This window comes from Xyrauchen texanus, chromosome 36 (assembly GCF_025860055.1).
Source record: "Xyrauchen texanus isolate HMW12.3.18 chromosome 36, RBS_HiC_50CHRs, whole genome shotgun sequence".
NCBI lineage: Eukaryota > Metazoa > Chordata > Actinopteri > Cypriniformes > Catostomidae > Xyrauchen > Xyrauchen texanus.
This window is the reverse complement of record NC_068311.1, coordinates 2,898,719-2,925,499: the sequence shown is the minus strand read 5'-3', so window position 1 is coordinate 2,925,499 and position 26,781 is coordinate 2,898,719. Positions and strand designations below refer to the sequence as shown.

Sequence of the window (26,781 nt, the reverse complement as noted above, 5' to 3'; positions counted from 1 at the left end):
TAGACATGTGAGCGGACTACCTAGACAGCATTTTTAGGCATAGTAGGTGCATTAAATGGAGAGTCAAAAGTCTGAGAAAATGCTTCTACTTTTTGCATTTTTCCTAATTTAATGTAACATTTTCATTACAGGTTATTTTATCAACTTAAACGTTTGATGTTTAAATATGTACATTATTTTTATAATTTCTTAAGATTTAATATGGCCTCTTTTGCCTTAATGGCAGCATGCACTAGTTTTTAGTTCCAAAGAAATAATGCAGAATCTCATTAAATATATATATATATACAGATAGACAGACAGACATATTTTTTTTAAATACTATTAAATAAAATAAAAATCTTATATATATATATATACAGATAGACAAGATTACAAGATATATTTTTTTTCTTATAATCTTATATATATAAATATATATATAAATATTATAATCATATATATATATATATATATATATATATATATATATATATATATATATATATATATATACAGATAGACAGACATATGGTTTTTAAATATTATTAAATAAAAGATCATACATATATATATATATATATACATATATATATATATATATATATATATATATATATATATATATATATATATATATTTCTTATAATCTTATATTTTTTTCCTTATAATCTTATATATATATATATATATATATATATATATATATATATATATATATATATATATATAAATATTATAATCTTATTTATTTATATATATATATATATATATATATATATATATATATATATACAGATAGACAGACAGACATATTTTTTTATATTATTAAATTAAATAAAAATCGTATATATATATATATATATATATATAAATACAAAAACTTTATGGATATTTTCAGGTTAAAATTCAATCCTAAATCCCAGATTTTCAATATGGTCTCACTTTTGCCCTGCAATGTACATGCTGCCCAAAAATGCTGTCTAGGTAGGCAGCTCACTGGTTTTAAGACACAGACAATATCTCATAAACATTGAGCTCTGGGAAGCTGAACGGATGTGTATGTGTGTGTGCACGTATCTAAGGTGTTTTCTATAACACCACGGTGTACCGACCTCAGACGAAATGCAATCGTTCATGACCTTTATGTGCAGAAAATCCCTTTTGGTTCTTGTGTTGGAATCCACCCTGAGTGAAATACTCGTCTATAACAGGGACTGTACAGAACCAACGTCATGTCTGTTCCAAACCTTAGTGAGCTACCTTGCTGACTACTATCTACATAGGCAGCTATCTTCTAAGGCAGCATCCAAAAGTGACTTGTTTCTAACGCTCTCTCTGGGCTAAATGGTGCACATTGAAGCACACAAGAGACTCAACTAATGACTAGCTTTAGATTACAAATACGCCAACTTAGATTTGCAATGCATTCAATGCTTTCAAGTCTGCTTTCCTTGAAGCAGACATGTGATAATGCCTTGTCACATGCCCAACTGAATACTACTCGCCTAATCTCAGTAACACCCTGTTATAGGACACATTAACTCAGGGATTTAATTAATCATGGCTGGCTGTGAAAAGCACATTTCTATAATGACAGAAGTAACTGAAAACTAGTGCATTTGAATGAAGCTGCATCCACACCACTAGGTGTCACTGTACGTCCAAGACAACGTCAACAAATACTTTGCTGTGCACCTTTAAGAATCGATATCGAGTTCAAACAAAATCATGATGCATCGAAAATCCATATTTTTACACACCCTTACTTAAAAGGCAGCATAACTTTGCTGCCTACTTTTTGAAACGGTGCCTATGATGTCTTAAAATGTTACCTCACTAGGGTTTAGAATGGTCTGCTGTACCTTGAAATTGTCCAGCATGCGTGCGAGTCGACTGAAGAGATGTTCGGCTTTGCTGAAGATGGTCAGGAAGCCGCTGACGTTGCGTTCGATCATGCAGGTGAAAATGGGCTCCTCGCCGGTCTCGCTCACGCCCTTAAACTGATTGGGGATGCAGATGAACCTTTTCATCTCGCGGTAGTACTTTGCCCTAACCTCCTCGAACGCTGGACGGAACTGCAGACGCCCGTGCCTGGAGAAACACACAAGATGAAACGGAGATGAAAACTCTGCCATCACTCACCATCATGTCATTCCAATCCTGCATGTCTGACTTTCACACTGCTCTTTTCCATACAATGTAAGTGGATGGTGACCAGAGGCTGACAAGCTTCAAAAAGCATAAATAAAAGTCGTCTATTTGTTGTCGGGTCAAATTTGAACCTCAATGTGAACAAGATTTGAGAGCTATGGCAGAGGAGATTTTTTGTGAATAGCGACTTCAATCCATCTGTTCCTCACACAAAGCTATCGTATGATTTCAGAAGACTTGGAATATAGTGCACTTTTATGGCAGACCCTGGAGAATAGCGTGAAGCCTCCACACGCGCTACGTCTCCGCGGTAACGCACTCAACAATCACGTGATAAGATGCGCGGGTTGACGGTCTCGGATGCAGAGGCGTCTGAGATTGAGATACGTCCTCCGCCACCCAGATTGAGGTGAGTCACTACGCCACCACGAGGACTTAGAGCGCATTGGGAATTGGGCATTCCAAATTGGGGAGGTCAGTCATGGAGGAGGTATAAGCAGTTCTTACTTGAAGATGAGGTCGATGTTGATCTCAGGCAGGTTCTTGTTGAGAGCTTCTAATCCCACCTGATACTGAAGCTCCAGAGCTTTATACAGCTGATAGTTCCAGTGCTGCCGCCACGCCCTCATGTCTCCCAAACGGATACCCTGAACACACACACACACACACACACATTAACCCTTTAATGCATTAGGGTCTTAAGTGACCCGGGACCTCATTCCACCCCGAGTTATGCCCACGCCTCTTTAGTATTCCTCAACCTTTCTCTTCTAAAAAGTGTAACAAAAAAAGGCAAAATTGCTAAATAAATGTAATGTTTTATAACTGCTTAATTAACAAAAGTGACATGTAATAGCATTGTTTTGTTTTGGTTTTTTTGAGCTTCCATAAATCATATTTTTATGATTGTTACATATATACTATATTTATTACAAGATAAAGGAGTAATGAGTAAATAAGTCCCGTTGATTTTCTGTGCGACTATGGTGAATTATCAGTATTGCATATGCGTGTACACATACATATTATACATGCTACTTCTTACTCAAGGTGGCGCTGATTTCAGTGATTGACGATGCTTTGCACCGCTGGATTTGGGGATTTTCTGCCATTCTTCTCTGCAATCCTTGGTTGGGTTCATGTCCAAAAGAACATTCACAGAGTTGTCCCTAAGTCACACTTGTGATGTCTTGGCTGTGTGTTTAGGGTCACTGTCCTACTGGAAGGTGAAGCTCAGGCCCAGTCTGAGGTCCTGAGCGCTCTGGATCAGGTTTTTATTAAGGATATCTCTGTATTTTGCTGCGTTCAGCTTTCCTTCAACCCTGACCAGTCCCCAAATCTCCGCCACTGAAAAACACCCCACAGCATGATGCCACCACCACCATACTTCACCGTTGGGATGTTATTGTGCAGGTGATGAGCGGGGCCTGATTTCCTCCAGACATGACACTTGCCATTATGGCCAAACAGTTCAATCTTCATTTCATCAGACCAGAGAATCTTGTTTCTCACAGTCTGAGAGTCCTTTAGGTGCTTTTTTATGAGTCTTGCACTGAGAAGAGGTTTCCGTCTGGCCACTCTGCCATAAAGCCCAGATTGGTGGAGTGTTGCAGTGATGGTCGTCCTTCTGCAAGTTTCATCTCCACACATGATCTCTGGAGCTCAACCAGAGTGACCATCGGGTTCTTGTTCACCTCTTTTACCAAGGCCCTTCTCCCCCGATTGCTCAGTTTGGATGGGTGGCCAGCTCTAGGAAGAGTCCTGGTTGTTCCAGACTTCTTTCATATAAGAATTATGGAGGTCACTGTGCTCTTGGGAACCTTCACTGCAGCCAACATTTTTTGTAGCCTTCCCCAGATCTGTGCCTCAACACAATCCCGTCTCTGAGCTCTGCAGGAAGTTCCTTTGACACCATGGTTTGGTTTTTGCTCTGATATGCATTCACAGCTGTACATCTTATATAGACAGGTGTGCCTTTCCAAATCATGTCCAATCAATTGAATTTGCCACCGGTGGACTCCAATCAAAGTGCAGAAACATCTCAAAGATGATCCAGAGAAATGGGACGCACCTGAGCTAAATCTCAATTGTCATAGCAAACGGTCTGAATACTTATGTTAATGTGATATTTCAGTTTTTCTTTTTAATAAATTTGCACAGTTATCAAAAATCAGGTTTTTGCTTTGTCATAATGGGGTATGAGGTGTAGATTGATGTGAAACAATAATTTAAAGCATTTTAGCATAAGGCTGCAACATGACAAAATGTAGGGGTCTGAATACTTTCTGAATGCACTGTACGTGCAAGGCCCAAGGATGTAATAATGTTTAGCAAAAGGCCATGCATTTAAAGGAATATTCCGGGTGAGGATCATAGCTAGACACTGTTCCAAACCGTAATCAGCTAAATTATTTTATATTTATATATTACTATACAGGTGTGTGCAAGTATTACAGTGGCTTTATGTTTTTATTTAAGAGTCTGTTTTGTAATATTAGTTTTAATGTTTTTGTAACTTGAGAGATACATAATGACCATAGAGCAGATAAGCAGAAGCATCTGTACCTGAGACTCCAGAGTAGCAAATCCAGTCCTGAGATCCTGAAGAGCATCTTTCCATCTCTGCTGCTGACGCAAGAGATCCACTCCCATCAAACACACCACCTGTACAACACACACACACACACACACACACACACACACACACACACACACACAGTTATGCCTCCTACACACTACACAACTTTCAAAGACGTCGGATCGTGGTATCGTTCATATTACACAACTGTCTGTCTTGTCATGGACGTCGTAGCGTTTTTAAATTACACGAGGAGTCGGCGACAGGGGTGAACACATTACAAAACATTTCACTATTCACTGCTTTTATACCTAAAGTTCCTAAAGCTGCGTGCACACTGCCAGCGCCATACCATTCATTTTCAATGAGAGCACAGCGACTTCCGGCGACACGAGCTGTCGCGACCGTTGGCAACTAGATGTGGGCGTGTCCAGCGACGCGACAATGTTGAGACAAGTTCAACTTTATTCAAATGAAGAGCGACTTACGGAAGCGACAGCCAATAGGAGAGAAGACGGGGGAGCTCACGTGATCCTTCTCTCTCTCTCTCTCTCTCCTCTCTCTCTCTCAGCTCCTGCAGTAACGGAAAGATGGATGAAAGGCTAATTCTTGCTGTTAGAAATTTTCCAGTGCTCTATGATATGTCTCTTCCCACGTACAAGGACATTTTTAAGAAAAATACTGCGTGGAAAGGTGTATCTGAGATTGCGGGGATTTTATGGACCCAGACAGACCAGCGTTTGCATTTCCGCCGCAGATAAACAGCCGCTATGGCAAACAGCACGCCTTGTTTCTCATTCATCTTTGATGTAAAGTATTTTATGTACTGATTCCATTTATATTTAGTCTTTTCCCTCCAAAATGTTTGTTTTTAGTGGCAAGAAAAGAGATTCGCTGTCAACAGCAATGGAATGACATCCGTGAATGTCATTTATAAACGTTACTAGGCAACCAGTAGTGGGAACGCCCACTAGCGACTTCACCGCCAGCCACTGGCGACCTGCAGCGACAAAGTCACTGGCAGTGTGTACGCACCTTAAGGCTTATGGATGTTCGTCTTTTTGACTGTCGTCATTCTGTCCACCTCCCTTTTCATCGGCAGAATGCCAGAGATTGACAGGACTAAGGATTTTAGACTCTGTCTGTTTTTCTGAGCCGTTTAAGGGCCGTGCTTTATCAAAACAACTCCTTTCGCACAGGATAGTCGAGGCTATTACTCGTGCATATCATTGTGAAGGGAAAGAACTCTTGCATCCTGTTAAAGCTCATTTTGCATCACTGTGGCGTCATCCTGGGCCTTTTTTAAAGGTATTTCTGTTGAGGAATTGAGCTGCTGCCTGATTTTATCCGGAGGGCGGGCCAACGATATCAGCAGCCAATTCCTGCTGCCTAAAGGAGTGTTTCAAAGGCTTTGCACAGGGCGCACTTTTCCCATAGTGGTCTGTGTCTCACTCCTTTCCTTCAGAGAACCGAGGTTACACTAGGTAACCGGACAGTTCAGAGCCTGAGGGAGAGAATGGAAGATCACCTTATCAATGAAGTCAGTGTGCCACTTCCTGAGTTTGCGGTTCTCTGTGGAGAGCTTCTCTGCGGCGTTCTGGAGTTTACTGATGTACTGCTCCAGTTCTTTAGGATTCTCCCACGTGATCTGCAGTTTACCACCCTCATCACGAGACTGAGACCGCGGATTCTGCTGCAAAACCAATGTCATACATGAGAGATCTTTAAGCACAGTGTTACACCAGATATATTATAGTAGAATAAGATGGCCCACGCCTTCACATAAAAGAGAAATATCGTATCAGTATGGAATAATGCATGTGCATAAGCTGGACCATCCTGAAAAGTTGCATTTTCAACACGGTACGCTATCCAAAAATTGAGCAGACTTGAGATGAGAAGAGGGTATCCTGCAGTACCTTGATGACCTGTTCAAATGCCAGAGCACAGCCGAGCATCATGGGTCTTTGAGAGGGGATCATCTGCTGATCAATGGTGTTGTAGAAATGAGCCACCTGTTGCATGCAATGTAAACAAACATAAACAACACAAGTCTACTTAGAAAGTAATATCTCATGCAAGCATACTTTGCTGGAGAAGCTACTTTGAAATGACTCATAGGCGACATACACTGTGCAAAGTTTTGGAAGTGAGGTTTATTTGCAGGAGTGAATCCCTTAAGTTATCCTTCCATGTGTGTATGCCCAAACACATGATGGTTGAAATAGTGACACTACGGTGGAGAGCCATTATTTAGAGAAGTTCAACTGCAGACAACCCTTTTGAAAAAGTAGTTTACACATTATACACACCTGTTTGAGGATGATGGCCTGTCTGTAGAACTTCTCGGCTGTGTTTGCTGCCTGCTGGATCTTGGCAGGGATGGTGAAGCCCAGAGCAGACAGCTGTCTCACCTCTCGGAGTAAACTCACCAGCCGATCAGAGTACTGGATCTTCAGTTTACCATCCATATGATCCAACTCCATTACCCGGTTACTGGCCTGCAGACTACACACACACACACACACACACACACACACACACACACACACACACACACACACACACACACACACACACACACACACACACAGACACACACACACACACAGACACACACACACACACAGACACACAAGACAGTTCTGTGTGATGATGTTCTCAAAATGTATCACTACAAAATTAATTTACAAATATAATTATTTGAGCTGTAAAATCTTAATTTTTGGGTGTCTGGGTAGCTCCGCGAGTATTGAATCCAGGGCGTGCTGAGTGAGTCCAGCCAGGTCTCCTAGGCAACCATATTGGCCCGGTTGCTAGGGAGGGTAGAGTCACATGGGGTAACCTCCTCGTGGTCGCGATCAGTGGCTCTCGCTCTCAATGGGGCGTGTGGTAAGTTGTGTGTGGATCGTGGAGAGTAGCATGAGCCTCCACATGCTGTGAGTCTCCGCGGTGTCACGCACAACGAGTCACGTGATAAGATGCGCGAATTGACGGTCTCAGAACCGGAGGCAACTGAGACTTGTCCTGCGCCACTCGGATTGAGGTAAGCGCGCCACCATGAGGACCTACTAAGTAGTGGGAATTGGGCATTCCAAATTAGGATAAAATGGGATTAATAAATTAAAAATGAACAAATCAATGTATTTGATCAATAAATGGGTGATTCTCACGAAATCCAGAATTTTTAAAATGCCCTTAAAGCCAATTTTCTTTTTGCACATATAAGATTAAGGTCTGAACTTACTATAACCATTATTTTTAGAAGATTTAAAAAAATATTTCCTATATAATTATTTACATTTTTAGATGAAGTCCATAAAAAATTATCATTACCGCAACATGCCATTACATTAAATATATGGTTAAAAATGTGTATTTTTGGCTAATGTTAAAGTAGACTCTTATTACTCATGCTCAAAGCTATGTAAAACTCTGGAGAGATTACTTTTTCATATTTATTATTTTTTGTAATTTCCTTATTTTCTCTCATAAACCGAAACATACGTGATGATTTACAATTTCTTTTATTTAATTGTTTTACTAAAAGATAACATACACATTTGTTATGTAGCAGACCTTAAATAAGTAGTGTTGTATAATATGTATATACATTTTAAAACAAAATATGATTATCTAATTATTACTTAATTTGTAAAAAGATACATGTTACGTGTAATGAAAATGCTTTTTCGGTAATGAGGATCAAGGTTTCGGAAATGAGATTTAGCTCACACATTCACTGTTGACAAAGGGGTTTGATGCCTAACCCTATGTGGCAGGGCGGAGGGCGGGGCCGGGTCTTGATCCTACACACCCGGTCCCGTATTAGGCTAATTATGCCTCCGTGAGGGTTAAAGGTCGACTGCAGAGGATCGTGCACATTCAACCTGACATTCAACTACACAACCTTTTTCTGAAAATAATTTCATGTGAAGAACTTGAAAAGCAGCAACTCGATTTATGAGTTGGTCAAACAACTAAAACATCAACTGCAACGACTGCTTTGTACCAATCACGTTTTCCCCCAACTGTAACTCACTCATTAGCGTTTTTTTGTGTTTTGCCCATATGTCAGGTAAAATGCAGAAATGTCTAGCAGAGGAGGTGACATTTCTGCAAGGTTTACGCAATCTGTTCAAGAAGTGTTTAAGGCAAATATCAAGTTATATTGAAATGAGCAAGAGTTATAGTGCACGTGCCTCCTTCATAAGTCTGTTTCTCATTACCGAAACATTGAGTATCTCCACCGCAACAGGCCTTCAATTGTTGCGGTGAATGATAATGGTGTTGCGGAGGATGAGCTGACCTTAAACATTCTTGCTAACTGTGGAAGCAAAATTAGGGTTAGCTAAACTTTCCCTCTCTTTTTATATTTAGACCATAATGGGATATATAGTAATCAAAAAATTAAAACGGCAAAATTTTTTAAAACTTCACAAACTCATGTTTCAGTAATGAGAACTAAAAAGTCGTGTAGGTACTATGACAAACAAAATTTTAACTTTTATTTGGAGAGAAAAAATAAGAACTGCTTACCTGGTAGCCATCTTGAGTGTCACAGCCAATTATGTCCCTTCCAAAAAAAATTCTTGAAAATGTTAGTTCCTTGAGGACTTAAACAATGATTGAAAATTGTTGCGGAGGATGAGAAAATTGGTCTTGGACACATTTATATTCCTTATTATTGTCACTACATTTACCAATGATCACCAAATACCACATGTTTCTTTACTGTAAATGTTTATAGTATAACATGCACTGAAGCTTTTTATTTTTTAATTATAAATATTTCCATCTCAAAGAACACAAATCCAGTCATGGACACGTTGCGGTAATGAAATATTTCCCCTTAAATGTGGAAAAAACAACAAAATTGGTATTTATGCTGTCATTTGAAATCATGTGCAAAATAGTACATGAGAGATGTTTATTACTGTATCCTTCTTATTCTGATAGCATTTACTTTTATCATCAAAAGGTTTCATGACACCTCATATGTCTAATTTCGCGAGAATCACACAAATATGATATTATATTGCATATATTACATTTTGGAACAAGTTTATTGTTTAATAACATAATTTGTACTACATAAAGATATTTACATTGATTTGTTGAACATGTACTAAAAACCGGTACTGTCTCTTTAAGGAAACCGGCAGTTTTGTAAAGAGCTTCTTTAAATCAGCGCATTTGGACATTTATGGCTTTATCTCATCTGTGCTATGCCTTATTGTATTATTTTGTGTTGTTTTTGATCAACAGCTGACTGTAAAGAACAGAAAGGGTGTTAAAAGAGACACTTTTCAATGAAAAATGGGTTGTGTGGCTCTCGTCTTTGGACACACAGAACAACTTTTACTCTCAATGTAGTGAAAGGATCTCACGGCTGAATACTCCACAACTATACTACACAAATACTGTTAAGTGAAATGTAAACATTTACCAGCCAGTTGCCAAATATATACATTTTAGTTGCATAGCAGCTTGATTTCCTCTCAGTGTGGGGTGTGTGTGGCACATAGAAGAGCAAAGATGTGTTGTTCACCTGATTCCAGATTTGGGATCTGAGAGTCCTGACAGCAGATCTCTGGTCCAGTCTTCAAACTGCTCCAGCTCGTAGGATCTCAACTGCTCCTGAAGCTCATCAGAGAAACGAACCAGCGTTCGAAAGCCAGACAGATCTGAGAGCAACACATCTGCCATCTTCAGCGAGTCCTCCACCTGCACACACACACACAACAGAGAACATGTATAGATGATGTACACAAACCATAAGATACTCTGACATCCTGTTAGGAGTGTACAGGTTTGGCTATACATGTGAAAATGTCCTCACAAATATAAAAAATATGTTGAAAACAAACTTTTGAGGTGGTCCTCACTATTTGAAATGCTCCAAAATCGGTCAAATCATGTTTTGCTTCAAATCTAGCAGAATCAACAGGACTATGTGAGGGCTAGGATTCAAGTATACCAAATATGATTATTGTTTTGATTTATTGTGAGAGATGCTCACTAATAGAGCTGCGTAAGCTAAATCTAATCAAACCAACCATCCACAATGGTAAAGGGATTTATACAGTTGCAAGAAAAAGTTTGTCAACCCTTTGGAATTAGCAGTTTTTTGTTTGTTTGTTTTTTGCTTTAATTGGTCATAAAATGGGATCTCATCTTCATCAAAGTCACAAGTATTGAGCTAACAACACACAAACAATATAATCTTTCATGTATTTCTTGAACACAACCCGTTAAACATTCACAGTGCTGTTAATTTAATAACTTGATGATGGCAAGCGGTCAGGCCCTGAAGCAGCCCCAAATCATGATGCTCCCTCCACCGTACTTCACCGTTGGGATGATGTTTTCATGTTGGTATGCAGTGCCCTTATTAAGCCATACGTAGTTCTGCGAGTTCTTCCCGAACAATTCAACCTTAGTTTGATCAGTCCACAAAACATTTTCCCAGTAGTGTAGTGTAGTGTCAAGATTGTCTTTGACAAACTTCAGGTGCGCAGCAATGTTTTTGTTGGAAAGCAACGGGTTTCTTCGTGATGTCCTGCCATGAACACCATATACACTCACCTAAAGGATTATTAGGAACACCTGTTCAATTTCTCATTAATGCAATTATCTAATCAACCAATCACATGGCAGTTGCTTCAATGCATTTAGGGGTGTGGTCCTGGTCAAGACAATCTCCTGAACTCCAAACTGAATGTCAGAATGGGAAAGAAAGGTGATTTAAGCAATTTTGAGCGTGGCATGGTTGTTGGTGCCAGACGGGCCGGTCTGAGTATTTCACAATCTGCTCAGTTACTGGGATTTTCACGCACAACCATTTCTAGGGTTTACAAAGAATGGTGTGAAAAGGAAAAACATCCAGTATCGCGGCAGTCCTGTGGGCGTAAAATGCCTTGTTGATGCTAGAGGTCAGAGGAGAATGGGCCGACTGATTCAAGCTGATAGAAGAGCAACTTTGCCTGAAATAACCACTGCTACAACCGAGGTATGCAGCAAAGCATTTGTGAAGCCACAACACGCACAACCTTGAGGCGGATGGGCTACAACAGCAGAAGATCCCACCGGGTACCACTCATCTCCACTACAAATAGGAAAAAGAGGCTACAATTTGCAAGAGCTCACCAAAATTGGACAGTTGAAGACTGGAAAAATGTTGCCTGGTCTGATGAGTCTCGATTTCTGTTGAGACATTCAGATGGTAGAGTCAGAATTTAGCGTAAACAGAATGAGAACATGGATCCATCATGCCTTGTTACCACTGTGCAGGCTGGGGGTGGTGGTGTAATGGTGTGGGGGATGTTTTCTTGGCACACTTTAGGCCCCTTAGTGCCAATTGGGCATCGTTTAAATGCCACGGCCTACCTGAGCATTGTTTCTGACCATGTCCATCCCTTTATGGCCACCATGTACCCATCCTCTGATGGCTACTTCCAGCAGGATAATGCACCATGTCACAAAGCTCGAATCATTTCAAATTGGTTTCTTGAACATGACAATGAGTTCACTGTACTAAAATGGCCCCCACAGTCACCAGATCTCAACCCAATAGAGCATCTTTGGGATGTGGTGGAGCAGGAGCTTCGTGCCCTGGATGTGCATCCCACAAATCTCCATCAACTGCAAGATGCTATCCTATCAATATGGGCCAACATTTCTAAAGAATGCTTTCAGCACCTTGTTGAATCAATGCCACGTAGAATTAAGGCAGTTCTGAAGGCGAAAGGGGGTCAAACACAGTATTAGTATGTGTTCCTAATAATCCTTTAGGTGAGTGTATGTTTAATGTTTTCTGTATAGTCGACTCATAAACAGAGATGTTATCCAGTTCCAATGATTCCTTCAAGTCTTTATCTGTTACTCTAGGGTCCTTTTTTACCTTATTGAGCATTCTGCAGTGTGTCCTTTGAGTCATCTTGGCTGGACGGCCACTTCTAGAGAGAGTACCTATAGTACTAAATCATATTGACTAGACAGTAGGGCTGGGGCGGTATGGATTTTTTCTAACCGCGGTTGAAAAGCAAGATATTACCGCGGTATAGCGGTAAACCGCATTAAATACATTACATTGGATCAGAGAAGTCACCCCGACAGACTTTGGGCACACATCAGAAGTAAGCTTTTGATAGACAGACTTTAAATATTGTCACCTACATCCGAAGAAAAAAAGCGAGCACAATTTTAAATAGTCAAATTTTCATCAAGCAGTAATTTGGCATGAACTAATCACTGTATAGATTTCCTTATTTAAGATTATTCTCAGATACATTCGCATTGAAGATGGGTCAGACATGATTTTGACCACTTTATTAAGTTTTGTTTTGTAGAAAGCCTTTCTTTAACTTAAAATTTCGTTTTGTATAAATTGTATCTTAATTTTAATCACTGTTTCATTAACTAATTGCCTGGAATTAATAAATAAGAAGCAAATATAGCAGACATATAATCAGCAGCAGGGCGTGGAAGCGCCCGATCACGATCTCTTCTGCGTGAGCTCTCTCATAAATGAACGAAACTTCGTGGCTAGGCCTACTGCCTCAACAGACATGAGAAATAAATAGAAATCTTAAAATGCATTTTAAACAAAATTCAAAACAAAATGATAAAATTTTAGGCTACAGTAGCCTAGTAGTCAGGTTTGCCGATGATGCGTTACTATTTATTTATTTATTTTTATCCCTGTAGCCAAGCGGAAGCGGACTTCACTGCTGATATTCTGGGGATACAACATAGCCAATAGGCTATAGCCTACTAGGGACTTTAGCCTTTAAAATATCTTTGCTGCATTGGATCAGTCTCCTTTCTAGAACAGCCAAGAGCTTTCTAGCCTCGCGACAGCAGCGCCTTACATCGCTCAGACCTTAAAACAGTCAGCGCCCGTGGATGCGGTTTTGAAAATTTATCAAAAAAGCGTTGAGTGCGGACAGATGAGTTTTGTGATCGCGGTTCGCGGATTAAATAATAATAGCCCATCCGCGCATCTCTAATACAAATGGAATGTTATTATGTGTCATGGAACATTGCGCTCCCCAACTTCGCTGAAAGGTCGGATTTGCTCCATATTTTGATAAGTTTTGTTTAGAAAACCTTGAATCCATGTAGGCTAATATCATTAGACATAATCCATATCATTAGAATCAATGAATCCATGTCATTAGACACAAGCGTGCACACATGTGCAGGCCAATGTTTTTTTGTTTTTGTTTTTTGCGGTGGCGGCGGTGACAAGCTCAGACCAGCGGTTGGAGTCCGCGTGACCGCGGTATTGCGGTAATGCGGTAACCGTCCCAGCCCTACTAGACAGCCACTTCTAGAGAGAGTACCTATAGTACTAAATCATCTTGGCTGGACGGCCACTTCTAGAGAGAGTACCTATAGTACTAAATCATCTTGAATAGACGGCCAATTCTAGAGAGAGTACCTATAGTACTAAATCATCTTGGCTGGACGGCCACTTCTAGGGAGAGTACCTATAGTACTAAATCATCTTGACTGGGCGGCCACTTCTAGAGAGAGTACCTATAGTACTAAATCATCTTGGCTGGACGGCCACTTCTAGAGAGAGTACCTATAGTACTAAATCATCTTGGCTGGACGGCCACTTCTAGAGAGAGTACCTATAGTACTAAATCATCTTGGCTGGACGGCCACTTCTAGAGAGAGTACCTATAGTACTAAATCATCTTGAATAATCTACAACTTATTACAATAAAAACTATTAAAAGTAAACATTGTCATATTTCATCAACAATGCATCATCATCAACAGCTGATCTTTAGTAATCACTTGTCATAAATTTCCGATATGGCTCACAAGAAAAAACACTCACAAGAAAATACAACAACGCTGCAACAAGGATGTAGTGCATGCATTTGTATAATCAGATCATAATCTTTTGAAGTCTGATAATCACATTAGGACATATCAAGATTCCTGTCTTTCCGCCCCAAATTTAAGACCTCTTTAAATGATAATTAAGACTTTTGTTGTATCATTTAAGATTTTTTCAATATCAGTTTTGGAAAACTGAATTTAAGAGGAACCTGTGCCAACTTCTGACTCTAATTAGCTTTTGTTGGCGTCATTAGCCTATGGGGTTCACATACTTTTTACAACCTACACTGTGAATGTTTGAATAATGCATTCAATATGTACAGTTAAAACATAAAGTTAATAGTTAAAACAGATTGTGTTTGTTCATTATTGTAACTTAGATGAAGATCAAACCAGATTTTAAGACACATTTATACATAAATGCAGGTAATTCCAAAGGGTTCACATATTTTTTTCTTGCCAATGTACATAAATTAAAAAAAAATTTATGGTTTAGATGTGGGCTAGTCTGTAGTCATTATAATGAGCTATTTATACAAACACAAGTCTATGGTATGCTCTTATTTATATAGATAGATTTAAAGTGTGTGTGTGTGTGTGTGTATGTGTGTGTGTGTGTGTGTGTGTGTGCATGTGTCTGTCTTCGTGAGTGTCTGTGTGCATGTGTGCATGTGCGTGCGTGCGTGCGTGTGCGTGCGTGCTTGTCTGTGTGTGTGTGTCTGTGTCTGTGTGTGCGTGTGTGTGCGTGACACACCTTCAACAGCAGCTGTCTGACCCACACAATATTGTTGACGACCTCAGGTAGGTTTCTGCCTGCTAAAGGACCCGTTTTCTCTCCTGGAGCACCATGACAACGGCTCTCAAAATCTGCTCGCAGTCCTGCACAACACAGACACAATGGGACATGATGGGAAGACAGCTCCACACTGCCATAGTGTCTGTGTGAACCCGTGTTGTAGTGTGTGTATGTTCTGACCCTTGTTGTAATCCAGCAGTCGTGTGAGCAGTGTTTCTCTTTCAGGCTGAAGCTCTTTGCTGATTGTGGCTCGTCTGATCAGATCTCTGTGCTTCTGAAAAACTTGCAGCAGCTGAATTAAACACAAGAGAATGAAGAAGTACACAATAAGATATATGCAAGGGGGTTTAATGTAAGATGAGTTAAGGGTGTGTACATGTAGAATGAATAAATATGAATTTGAATTTACATAATGCACGTAAGAGTATATTGCACAATGCATGCATCGCTAGAATGATATATCGGTTTTACAGATTAATCGGTGCTGATAGTTGCTTTCGGCAAAATCCATTAATACTCATTATACCCCATTAAACATCATCTGGTTACAATTTACATACAAAACATCTGGTGAATATACAGGATAAAAAAAAACTATATATTTGGAAAATATTTAAAAATAGATCATTGTAATGAAGCCCAGTCACTCTCATTTCAAAATAAGAGTCCCTGCTGTGTTTTAGGATTAATTTATAGTTAAAAGTGACATATAATGCACCAAATCTGAATTATTTTCTGGTTATTGTTTATTTTGGTTGAACAATAAATTGCATATGCAGTTGTATTATTTTTGGACTCTTGTAGCCTTTATGTTTGTGCCCTTCAGAGTACGGAAAAAAAACTTTGTAACATTATATAAACCGATTTTAAAAACTATCGTCCGATTAATCGGTAGATCTCTATTATGAGCTACATTTCACAGTAAAAAACATAGTTAAGACTAATGTATCTGTGTGTAAGGGGGTTTGGGATAAAAATACAACAAAAAATGCCTCCAAATGTTGGGAAAATGGGCCCTAAAAACTGATTTATTTGTGACATCTGATATTGTTCTTAATGTTCTAGTATATTCCTAGTTATGCATATTATGGCATAAAATATGAGTTGTTTATTTAATTCTTAGAGTAGAAGGTATACATTCTCAATCTTGAGAATGGGAATTATTTAATTGATTAAATTGACATATCTGACCTAAACAGATGTGTATGTTTTGAATGGTTAGAAAAAAATAAAGGTAAAAATGTCTCTGAGAATCAAATCCAGGGGCAAATAGTGCCCCTTAAAGTAAGTTTCAATTTAATACTTTACTGTGTGTACCTGTTGTGGACTGTCCTGTGCATCGCTTATGAAGGTCTTGAGTTTGCCAGCTGCTTCCTGTTCTGCTGGAGCGATGAGCCGATCAAACTGAGACACCGCAGCTCTCCATAAAGGCTACATACCAAGGAACAAATAGGCCAAATTTAGTTAACCGTTGTGCGTCAATAAAAAACAAGATACTCAGAAGTCCTTAGAGGACAAAAATGTCCATGTCAAAAAACTGGCATAATATTATTATATATTAATATTATGTTTTTACTGTATTTGTTACATGTATTAACCAGCATCAGTCCTGATCATAACTACCAAATATTTATTCATTTTCAGGATTTTAACCCTTTAAATGCCAGTTTGTTTATATAATGCCACTCTTGCTTTTTACACACACACACACACACACACTCTCAATACACACATACAAATTTCACTCTGACATCCATACCAAAACACACACACAATTTTAGCTGCATCATTTATTCAATTGTCCTGCAGTGCTCTATAATACAGAAAATAGGGGAAAAGCTTGTATTTGCTCCATAGGCTAAACATGAGGAAAATGGCGCCATCTAGTGGAAGATATTAAAAATGTACATTTTGAAGTCAAGGCTCCAGAATGAAAGCATAATATCATATAATTCATACTTTTATGCTTTAATGGCACTTTGATCAAATATTGCCATTTTAATGGGTTTCAATGGGGGACAATTTTGTCCTGAAGGTCCCGAGTGTAACTATTTTGTGTGCACAGTCTGTTATAGGTGTATTACAGGAACTGAGTTTGAAATATCCAAACTCTCCCAAAAATACACACCTTTGACCAAATTTATGCCGTTGGCATTAACAGCCAAAATGATCGAAAAAAACAAAAAGAAAATGACAAAAATGTCCCTAAAGTCACACAAGGGTTAAATGTAATGGTAAAACTTCACAATACGGTTCCACTTGTTAACATTAGTTAACTACATTAGATAGCATACACTTAGGATGAGCAATACAGTAGATTCATACAGTATTTATTAATCTTGGTTCCTGTAAATTTCAACATATACGAATACATTTAAAATCCAAAGTTTTATATGATAACATTATTTCATGCACTATGAACTAACAAGAACTAACCATGAGAAATTAAATTTTTATGAACTAGCATTAAAGGGATAGTTCACCCAAAATTGAAAATTCTCTCATTGTTTACTCACCCTCATGCCATCCCAGATGTGTACGACATTCTTTCATCTGCTGAACACAAACACTGATTCTTAGAGGAATATCTCAGCTCTGTAGGTACAATGCAAGTGAATGTGGTCTAAATCATTGAAGCTCAAAAAGCACATAAAGGCAGCATAAAAGTAATCCATATGACTTCAGTGGTTTAATCCAAGTCTTCAGAAGTGATATGATAGGTGTGGAGGAGAAACAGATTCATATTTAAGTCCTTTTTACTATAAATTCTCCTCCCTGCCCATTCGGTGGTGATATGCATGAAGAATGTGAATTGCCAAAAACAAAAGAAGTACTCTTAAAAGAGTTGAGCTAAGGAGGGCTGTTTATGGAGATTTATAGTAAACTCTTTCTCACCCACACCTATCATATCACTTCTTAAGACGTGGATTAAACCACTGGAGTCTTATGGATTACTTTTATGCTGCTTTTATATGCTTTTGGAGCTTCAAAGTTTTGGACCACATTCACTTGCATTGTATGGACCCACAGAGCCGAGATATACTTCTAAAACTCTTCATTGGTGTTTAGCTGAAGAAAGAAAGTCAGGCACATCTGAGATGGCATGAGGGTGAGTAAATGATGAGAGAATTCGTTTTTTGGGTGAACTACCCCTTTCACAATGACTAATAAATTGTTTGTGCATGATATCTCATGCATTACCTATTGTTAATGAACGGACCCGTTTTGTAATATTCTATTTTAACATATACACTTCAAATTGACACTTATAAATTGAAATGAAATTTTGAAATGTGCTTGTAAGGGTTGTGCAGAGTGAGTGTGTGTGTGTACCTCTGTATATGGGTTGTAATGTATGGGGTTGAGTCCAGTGAACGGCTGATACACACGTGCGGCTAAAATCTGCTGTTTTCCTCCCGATAACAAACGCTGCAGTTTCTCACACACAGATCGCACCTGTACCACCTGACAAACACACATACACTGAGACACTGCATCATAACCCTGTATACACCCCCTGTATTATACTGCCTGAGATGATTGACAGGTGGTCTGACCTCCTCCAATCGTTGAGCGAGGCTTTGAAGCTCTTGTGGGCGGTGCTTCTCTCCGCTCCATGCATGAGGTGAATAACGTTTCCACACCTGACCGGTCAGGTGTTCACAAGCCGCCACCCACTGCTCACAAACAGCCACACCCCCTTTAAGCCCCTCCCTCACTGTGAAATAAGGATCCTCCCACAATCGGAGAGAACTTAACTTCCTTTGTACAAACCTGCCGAGAGTCCCACCTGTTACAAACACACACATCAGGAAAGCCAAATAACATTAATAACGTGTCATATCTTACATTAAAGGAAGAGTTCACTCGAAATTGAAAATTCTGTCATCATTTACACACCCTCATGAGGTTCCAAACCATGTGACTTTCTCTCTTCTGTGGCGATGTTAAGCTGAATGACAGCCTCTGTCACCATTCTTTTTTCCATATAATGAAAGTGAATGGTGACTGAGGCTGTCATTCTGCTAAACATCTCCACAGAAGAAATCAATTAACAATGTGAGCTACCAATCGCGATAAGCTCAATAGAGGGATTGTTTATGTTTGTGTCTACCTATGACGTCCATGAGTCTGATCATGCGTGTCTCGGGGTAGGGGGCGTGGTCATTCTGTCTCCACACGTCATCTACTGTCTCTCGTGTGGTCTCAATCAGGTCCAGTACCTCCACCAGACTGAAACTGTCCAGATTACTGTAATCCTGAAACGAACACATAATTCACAATCCGCGTGTAGATCCTGTGTGATTGTCTTGATGTTTTCATGACTGAGATAAACAATGTATTCTAATACAAACAGTTATGTCTGTAAAATATGATTGAAAGTGTTACAGTGGTTTCTTGAGGGTATACCGTTACACCCCTATTAGGGGGTATTTACACTTGGTCAATTCATGCATTTATCCGATCAAGTTTAAATGCCCTTGAAGACGGATTTGAGATGGATATAAATCTGATCACTCAAACCCCCTCCAGAGGAGGTGTAGAAGTGTAGATCCCCTTAAAGGTCTGATGTGGTCTAATGGAGTCTGATGTGGTTTCTTGGGGGCCTGATAAGGTCTGATTTGGTCTCTAGAGGTTCTGTTGCAGTCTAATGTGGTTTCGTGTGACCGGAAGGCAAATATAACCTAAAAACTTTAAGCATTTAAAACTATTTAATACTTTCGGGACAGGATTTGTCAAACCAACATGTTTGTCTTGACAAACTTTACATATCCAGTTTTTATTTTATACTTACAATATAATAATAAACTATAATAAAAGATGAAATTATTATTTATTGCTATTATTATTTATTGAACATTAGTGTCTGTAGAGCGAAGGGGGTGGGGCCGGGATGGAATGACGCACGCCCGGTCCCCAATCAGCCTGATGGGGTGCACGAGGGGTGAAGGCAACCCGTGATGACAGTTCGAGAGAGAGAGAGAATTACGGGCAGCTGCCCTGTATGAGTTTGTGTGTGTCTTTTTATTTAATTCAATATTATTTATATTGTCAAGCCGAAACCCGGGAAGGAGGAGGGATGCCCGTCGCAGAGTCCTCGACACTGCCATCCACCCAGGGGAGCGCCGCTGCCATCCACTGGGTAACGGAGTAGCCCGACCGCCCGGACGTGGGGAACGGCAGCCATCCGCGGGGCGAGTGGGGACTGGACTCCCTGACCGCCTGGAGTTATGGAGGCACTGCCAGGAGCGGAGAAGTGCCATGCTGTCCCCTAGAAATGCAGCGGTGTCGAGAGAAGACCGCCGTTCGCGAGGGGAGGAGGGAAGCGACACCCAGACCGCCTGGAGCGGTAGGGCCACTGCCAGGGGCAGAAGACTGTCCCTATGGGTCGCCAGGAATGCGGAGGGGTGTTCTGTCCACTGGGGGTCGGATGTTTGACTCCGGTCTGCCCGGGGAGGAGCAGCTGTCGTCCGCCTGAGAGTGTGAAGGAGTGATTGGGAAACCGTGACGGCACATCAGAGAACCGGTGAGTGAGCTGCTTCTCTCTCTCCTCTCTCTCTGTCGCTCCGTTGTCGTTTTTCCCCTCCTGTCTCCTCCGAGGTCGAGGAAAGCGGGGATGACCAGCCGGCAGACGAAAGAGGGGTGTTGTACGTCATGCCGGAGGCTCCCTGGCCTGAGGCAACACCGGGAGGAGTGTAGAGCGGAGGGGGGCGGGGCCGGGCTGGAATGACGCAGGCCCGGTCCCCAATCAGCCTGATGGGGCACGCCAGGGATAAAGGCGGCCGGTGATGACAGTTCGACAGAGAGAGAGAGAGAATTACGTGCAGCTGCCCTGTATGTGTTTGAGTGTGTCTTTTTATTTAATTCAATATTATTTATAGTGTTAAGCCAGTTCTCGCCTCCTCCTTTCCCTTTATCCCCGCTTACAGTGTCTTATATCAAATTGCTGTTGATGGCATTTAAAAAATTGAATAAGCCCTTAATGATGTGTCATTTTTTCTATGCTAAAATCCTTTTTCTTTTCCCACTTGAATTTGCAGAGATAGCAAGAAGTAATTTTAGGTTGATGTGTATGTACCTTCTCAAGGGTTGTGAAGAGTTCGGTGAAGTGTGCAGCTCTCTCTCTCTCACTGCTCTTCTGTCCTGATCGACTGACATCAGCCCAAAACCTGAACTCATCCAGAGGAGTCATGATACCTGAACACACGCAAAAACAACACACACTTGTCAGTAAAATGAAGGTAAATTCTTGTTGAATTTGGAGCATGATATATTTTGTCAATCTTGGGAACTCACTAAGCACATCTGTCTCTGATAGACTCCGTTCCCCAGAATCCTGTGTGTGTCTGAGCACAGAACCCAAACCAACCTCAAGATCCAGGAGAAGAGACTGAAGCTTTGAATCACATGATTTACTCCATTTATCATCCTGCAAACAGCAGAAAACACACACAACACACATTACATACAAAACCAACAGAACACTAATATGTCCGATTTGTTTAAATGTCCCCGCTAATATACAGGGTTTTCAGCCCTTTTGACCAATCCATTTCCATGATTTCTATGGTATTTGTGATAACTGCATAAAGATTTTATTTGGTTGCTCAGGAGACTTAGCTGGAGTCACTCAGGACACCCTGGATTCAAACTCATGACTTCTGGTGTGGTAGTCACCGTCAGGACTCTCTGAGCTACCCAGACCCCCCTTGTACATGCATTCCTATATTTACTGTACATTATCACATTGGGTTCATCCAAAAGCTGAAAATGTGTCTTTCAGAGGCTTTATATGGAGTTAGGATGAAAATAAGGTGCATTTCAAACTGTTCTGAGATCAGTGCAGACAGACAGACAGCACACTGGAGGTTAAGTCGTTCACTAAATAGGGAGCAAGGGAGCATCCTATAGCTCTCTTATAACTGTTCTGAGACCAGTGCGGACAGACAGCAGACTTGAGGTTAAGTCGTTCACTAAATAGGTAGCAAGGGAGCATCCTATATCTCTCTTATAACTGTTCTGAGACCAGTGCGGACAGACAGCACACTGGAGGTTAAGTCGTTCACTAAATAGGGAGCAAGGGAGCATCCTATATCTCTCTTATAACTGTTCTGAGATCAGTGCAGACAGACAGCAGACTTGAGGTTAAGTCGTTCACTAAATAGGGAGCAAGGGAGCATCCTATAGCTCTCTTATAACTGTTCTGAGATCAGTGCAGACAGACAGCAGACTTGAGGTTAAGTCATGCACTAAATAGGTAGCAAGGGAGCATCCTATAGCTCTCTTATAACTGTTCTGAGATCAGTGCAGACAGACAGCAGACTTGAGGTTAAGTCATGCACTAAATAGGGAGCAAGGGAGCATCCTATAGCTCTCTTATAACTGTTCTGAGACCAGTGCAGACAGACAGCACACTGGAGGTTAAGTCGTTCACTAAATAGGGAGCAAGGGAGCATCCTATAGCTCTCTTATAACTGTTCTGAGACCAGTGCAGACAGACAGCAGACTTGAGGTTAAGTCGTTCACTAAATAGGGAGCAAGGGAGCATCCTATAGCTCTCTTATAACTGTTCTGAGATCAGTGCAGACAGACAGCAGACTTGAGGTTAAGTCATGCACTAAATAGGGAGCAAGGGAGCATCCTATAGCTCTCTTATAACTGTTCTGAGACCAGTGCAGACAGACAGCACACTGGAGGTTAAGTCATGCACTAAATAGGTAGCAAGGGAGCATCCTATAGCTGTCTTATAACTGTTCTGAAACCAGTGCAGACAGACAGCACACTGGAGGTTAAGTCGTTCACTAAATAGGGAGCAAGGGAGCATCCTATAGCTCTCTTATAACTGTTCTGAGATCAGTGCAGACAGACAGCACACTGGAGGTTAAGTCGTTCACTAAATAGGGAGCAAGGGAGCATCCTATATCTCTCTTATAACTGTTCTGAGATCAGTGCAGACAGACAGCAGACTTGAGGTTAAGTCGTTCACTAAATAGGTTGCAAGGGAGCATCCTATATCTCTCTTATAACTGTTCTGAGATCAGTGCAGACAGACAGCAGACTTGAGGTTAAGTCGTTCACTAAATAGGTAGCAAGGGAGCATCCTATATCTCTCTATGCAGTTAAGTGCGTTCACTCCTAAAATCTGATCATAAGTTCAGTTTCAGGTTGCAGATGATGTTTGGATCACTCAACATGTTTGACACACACGTGACGATGATCATCAGTACATAGATTCACTATTATAATGTATCATTTTATTTGAACATGGTTGGCCGTGATTGGACGATGCTGGACGTTACTTTAAATCTGAATGAATTATGCTAATGATGTAATTAATGTCTGTAACATCTCAAAAACATGAATAATCAACACTACTGGAAACATCAATTTCTACAATTAGATTTATAAAATCTGACTTTCTATAGCTTGGTTGATTAATTATGTATAGTGAAACATGAGGAAACCCGACTAGTGAGGGCATTTTCAACGGTCCTCCATAATACAAATGGCTCATAAATCAGCCAAATCATGTTTTGCTTTAAATCTAAAAATGTTAACTGGTTTGTGGGGTTAGGGAATAGAAAATGAAGTCTTACCTGCAGCAGAACTGGGCTGTACACCTGTCTCAGAGCCTGATAGAGAGTGCTGATGGGAGACTCCAGCATGGAGGACACCAGGACTGATCTGTGCAGGTTCTCCTCGGATACCACACAAGGTTGAGGCTTAAAAAACACCAGAACCCCGCCATCACTGTCCATACTGTCCAACTAGACCAACAGAGAGAGATAATTCAGTGTTTTGTTTTTTTTTTAACTTTTTTGAGAACCTTTAAGTTTTTTTCCAACTCCATGTGTCACGATTTGTGAGTATGAGAACACAGAAGAAATGTTAATAGCATCCCTTATATAAACCTCAGGAGCACACGGGCTACCAATCAACTTTTTTAAACTGTCCATTTCAATTAATCAGTTAAATGTCTCAATTACACCATCACTCCTTTATCATAAAGGGATAGTTCACCCAAAAATGAAAATTCTCATTATTTACTCACCCTCATGCCATCCCAGACATGTATGACTTTCTTCTGATGGACACAAAATCAAGATTTTGAGAGGAATATTTCATTTCTGTAGGTCCATTCAATGCAAGTGAATGGTGACCAAAAATGTGATGCTCCAAAAAGCACATAAAGGCAGCATAAAAGTAATCCATAAGTAATCCAGTGGTTTAATCCATGTTTTCAGAAGTGATATGATAGGTGTGGGTGAGAAAAATATCAATATTTAAGTCCTTTTTTTAACTATAAATTTCAAATGGCCCTCAAAAGTGTTCATCTTCTTGGTGATTTGCATTCTTCATGCATATTGCCAACCACTGGGTAGGAAGGACAATTTATAGTAAAAACATAAATATAGATTTTTTTTTCTCAACCACAACTATCATAGCACTTCTGAAGACATGGATTAAAACGCTGGAGTCTTATGTATTACTTTTATGCTGCTACATTATTGACTTCCATGTCAATTCCAGGCTGAACTGACATTCGTGCAGGAAATGAATAATAGATATCTACATTTCAATTTTCATTAGGTAAAAAAAGTTAATCCTTGATATCAACAATGGAATTCTTTGATATAAAAAATGACAGTTTTTTTTGCAAAAATTCTTGATATAAAAATGTTTTATATTTGTATAAGTTTAAACTAGTAAAACAAATTAATTACTGATATCTGTAGCTGCATTTTCAGTGGTACAATTTCACAATGATCAGTCATTCACTCCTGTTCAATAACAAATAATTAATTTCTAACTCCAATTTCAAATATCAAATATATATGTACTTCTTATTAGTTAAACATAATAATTGTACTTATATTAAATTGTACAGATATTAATATCTATATTTTTTAAGTATCTACTTTGTTATCAAGAACATGCTAGCAACACCTAGCTTCATGCAAAAAATGCCTAGCAGCATGCTAGCAACCCCTAGCTTCACGCTAAACATGCTAGAAATGCCTAGCTACAAACTAAAAATGCCTAGCAACATGTTAACAAAACATGTTAAACTTGTTAGTATTGCATAGTAACAGGTTTAAACATGCTAAAAACACCTAGCAACATGCTAAAACCCTGTAGCAATATGCTAGCAATGCCTAGCAACATGTTATCAACATTTAGCTACATGCTAAAACCCTGTAGCAACATGCTAACAATGCCTAGCTAAATGTTAAAACATGCTAACAATGGCTAGCAACATCTAGCTACATGCTAAAACCTTGTAGCAACATGTTACCATTGCTTAGCTACATGATAAAACATGCTAACAATGCCTAGCTACATAAAACATGCTAGCATTGCCTAGCTACATGTTAACACATGCTAAAAACACCTAGCAACATGCTAAAACCCATTGCAACATGTTAGCAATGCCTAGCAACATGTTAGCAACACCTAGCTTCATGCTAAAACCCTGTAGCAACATGATATCAATGCCTAGCTACATGTTAAAACATGTTATCAATGCCTAGCAACATCTAGCTACATGCTAAGACCTTGTAGCAACATGCTAGCATTGCTTAGCTACATGATAAAACATGTTAGCAATGCCTAGCTACATGATAAACTTGTTAACAACCCCTAGCGAATTGTTAAACAAGCTAACAACATCCCAAGCAATTCCTAATTAGATGCTAAAATATGGTAGCAAGATGCTAACAATGCCTAGCTACATAAAACATGCTAGCATTGCCTAGCTACATGTTAACACATGCTAACAACACCTAGCAACATGCTAAAACCCTGTTGCAACATGTTAGCAACGCCTAGCAACATGTTAGCAACACCTAGCTTCATGCTAAAACCTTGTAGCAGCATGCTAGCATTGTTAACTAAATGAATAAACATGTTAGAAATGCCTAGCTACATGCCAGAAGCATGTACTGTAGCTACATGCTAAAACATTCCATCTATCTATCCACAGTATATCTAAGCCTTTTTTAAACTTTCAGACCAGGCTTTTTAAGCCAACAAAGTTTGTCTGCAAACTTTTTAATCTAGTTAGGTTTGCTCTAGTAAAAACGTCAATTTTTGATATTAAAAATAATTTTTTTTATTTATTTTATGCAGAAATGCACATTCTTAACATCACAAATTGAGTTTCAACTAGTAAATAACATAATTACTGATATCTGTAACTGTATTTTCACAAGCAGAATTTCACAATGATCAGTCATTCACTCCTGTTCAATTACAGATAAATAATTTCTTACTAGTTGAAATTCCAATTTCAAATATCATGTCTTACTAGTCAAAATAATAATTTTACTGATTACAAATTTGACTAGTAATAATATTAGGCAACTAAACATTTTTAGTAATTATGTTTTTTACTAGTTAAATATTTGATACCAAG

General features: G+C 39.5%; 1 protein-coding gene across 1 annotated transcript in view; it reads right to left on the bottom strand.

Moving 5' to 3' along the window:
- Positions 1 to 26,781, bottom strand: part of LOC127629610 (cytoplasmic dynein 2 heavy chain 1) — a 143,137-nt gene that overhangs the window by 115,265 nt on the left and 1,091 nt on the right. The window contains 16 exon segments of the mRNA XM_052106733.1: positions 1,845 to 2,073; positions 2,641 to 2,780; positions 4,699 to 4,797; positions 6,240 to 6,404; positions 6,631 to 6,726; positions 7,024 to 7,219; positions 10,263 to 10,438; positions 15,324 to 15,448; positions 15,546 to 15,657; positions 16,683 to 16,796; positions 18,699 to 18,830; positions 18,923 to 19,155; positions 19,480 to 19,624; positions 21,445 to 21,563; positions 21,663 to 21,795; positions 23,963 to 24,133. Of these exon segments, the coding sequence (XP_051962693.1) occupies positions 1,845 to 2,073; positions 2,641 to 2,780; positions 4,699 to 4,797; positions 6,240 to 6,404; positions 6,631 to 6,726; positions 7,024 to 7,219; positions 10,263 to 10,438; positions 15,324 to 15,448; positions 15,546 to 15,657; positions 16,683 to 16,796; positions 18,699 to 18,830; positions 18,923 to 19,155; positions 19,480 to 19,624; positions 21,445 to 21,563; positions 21,663 to 21,795; positions 23,963 to 24,133 (2,385 nt within the window).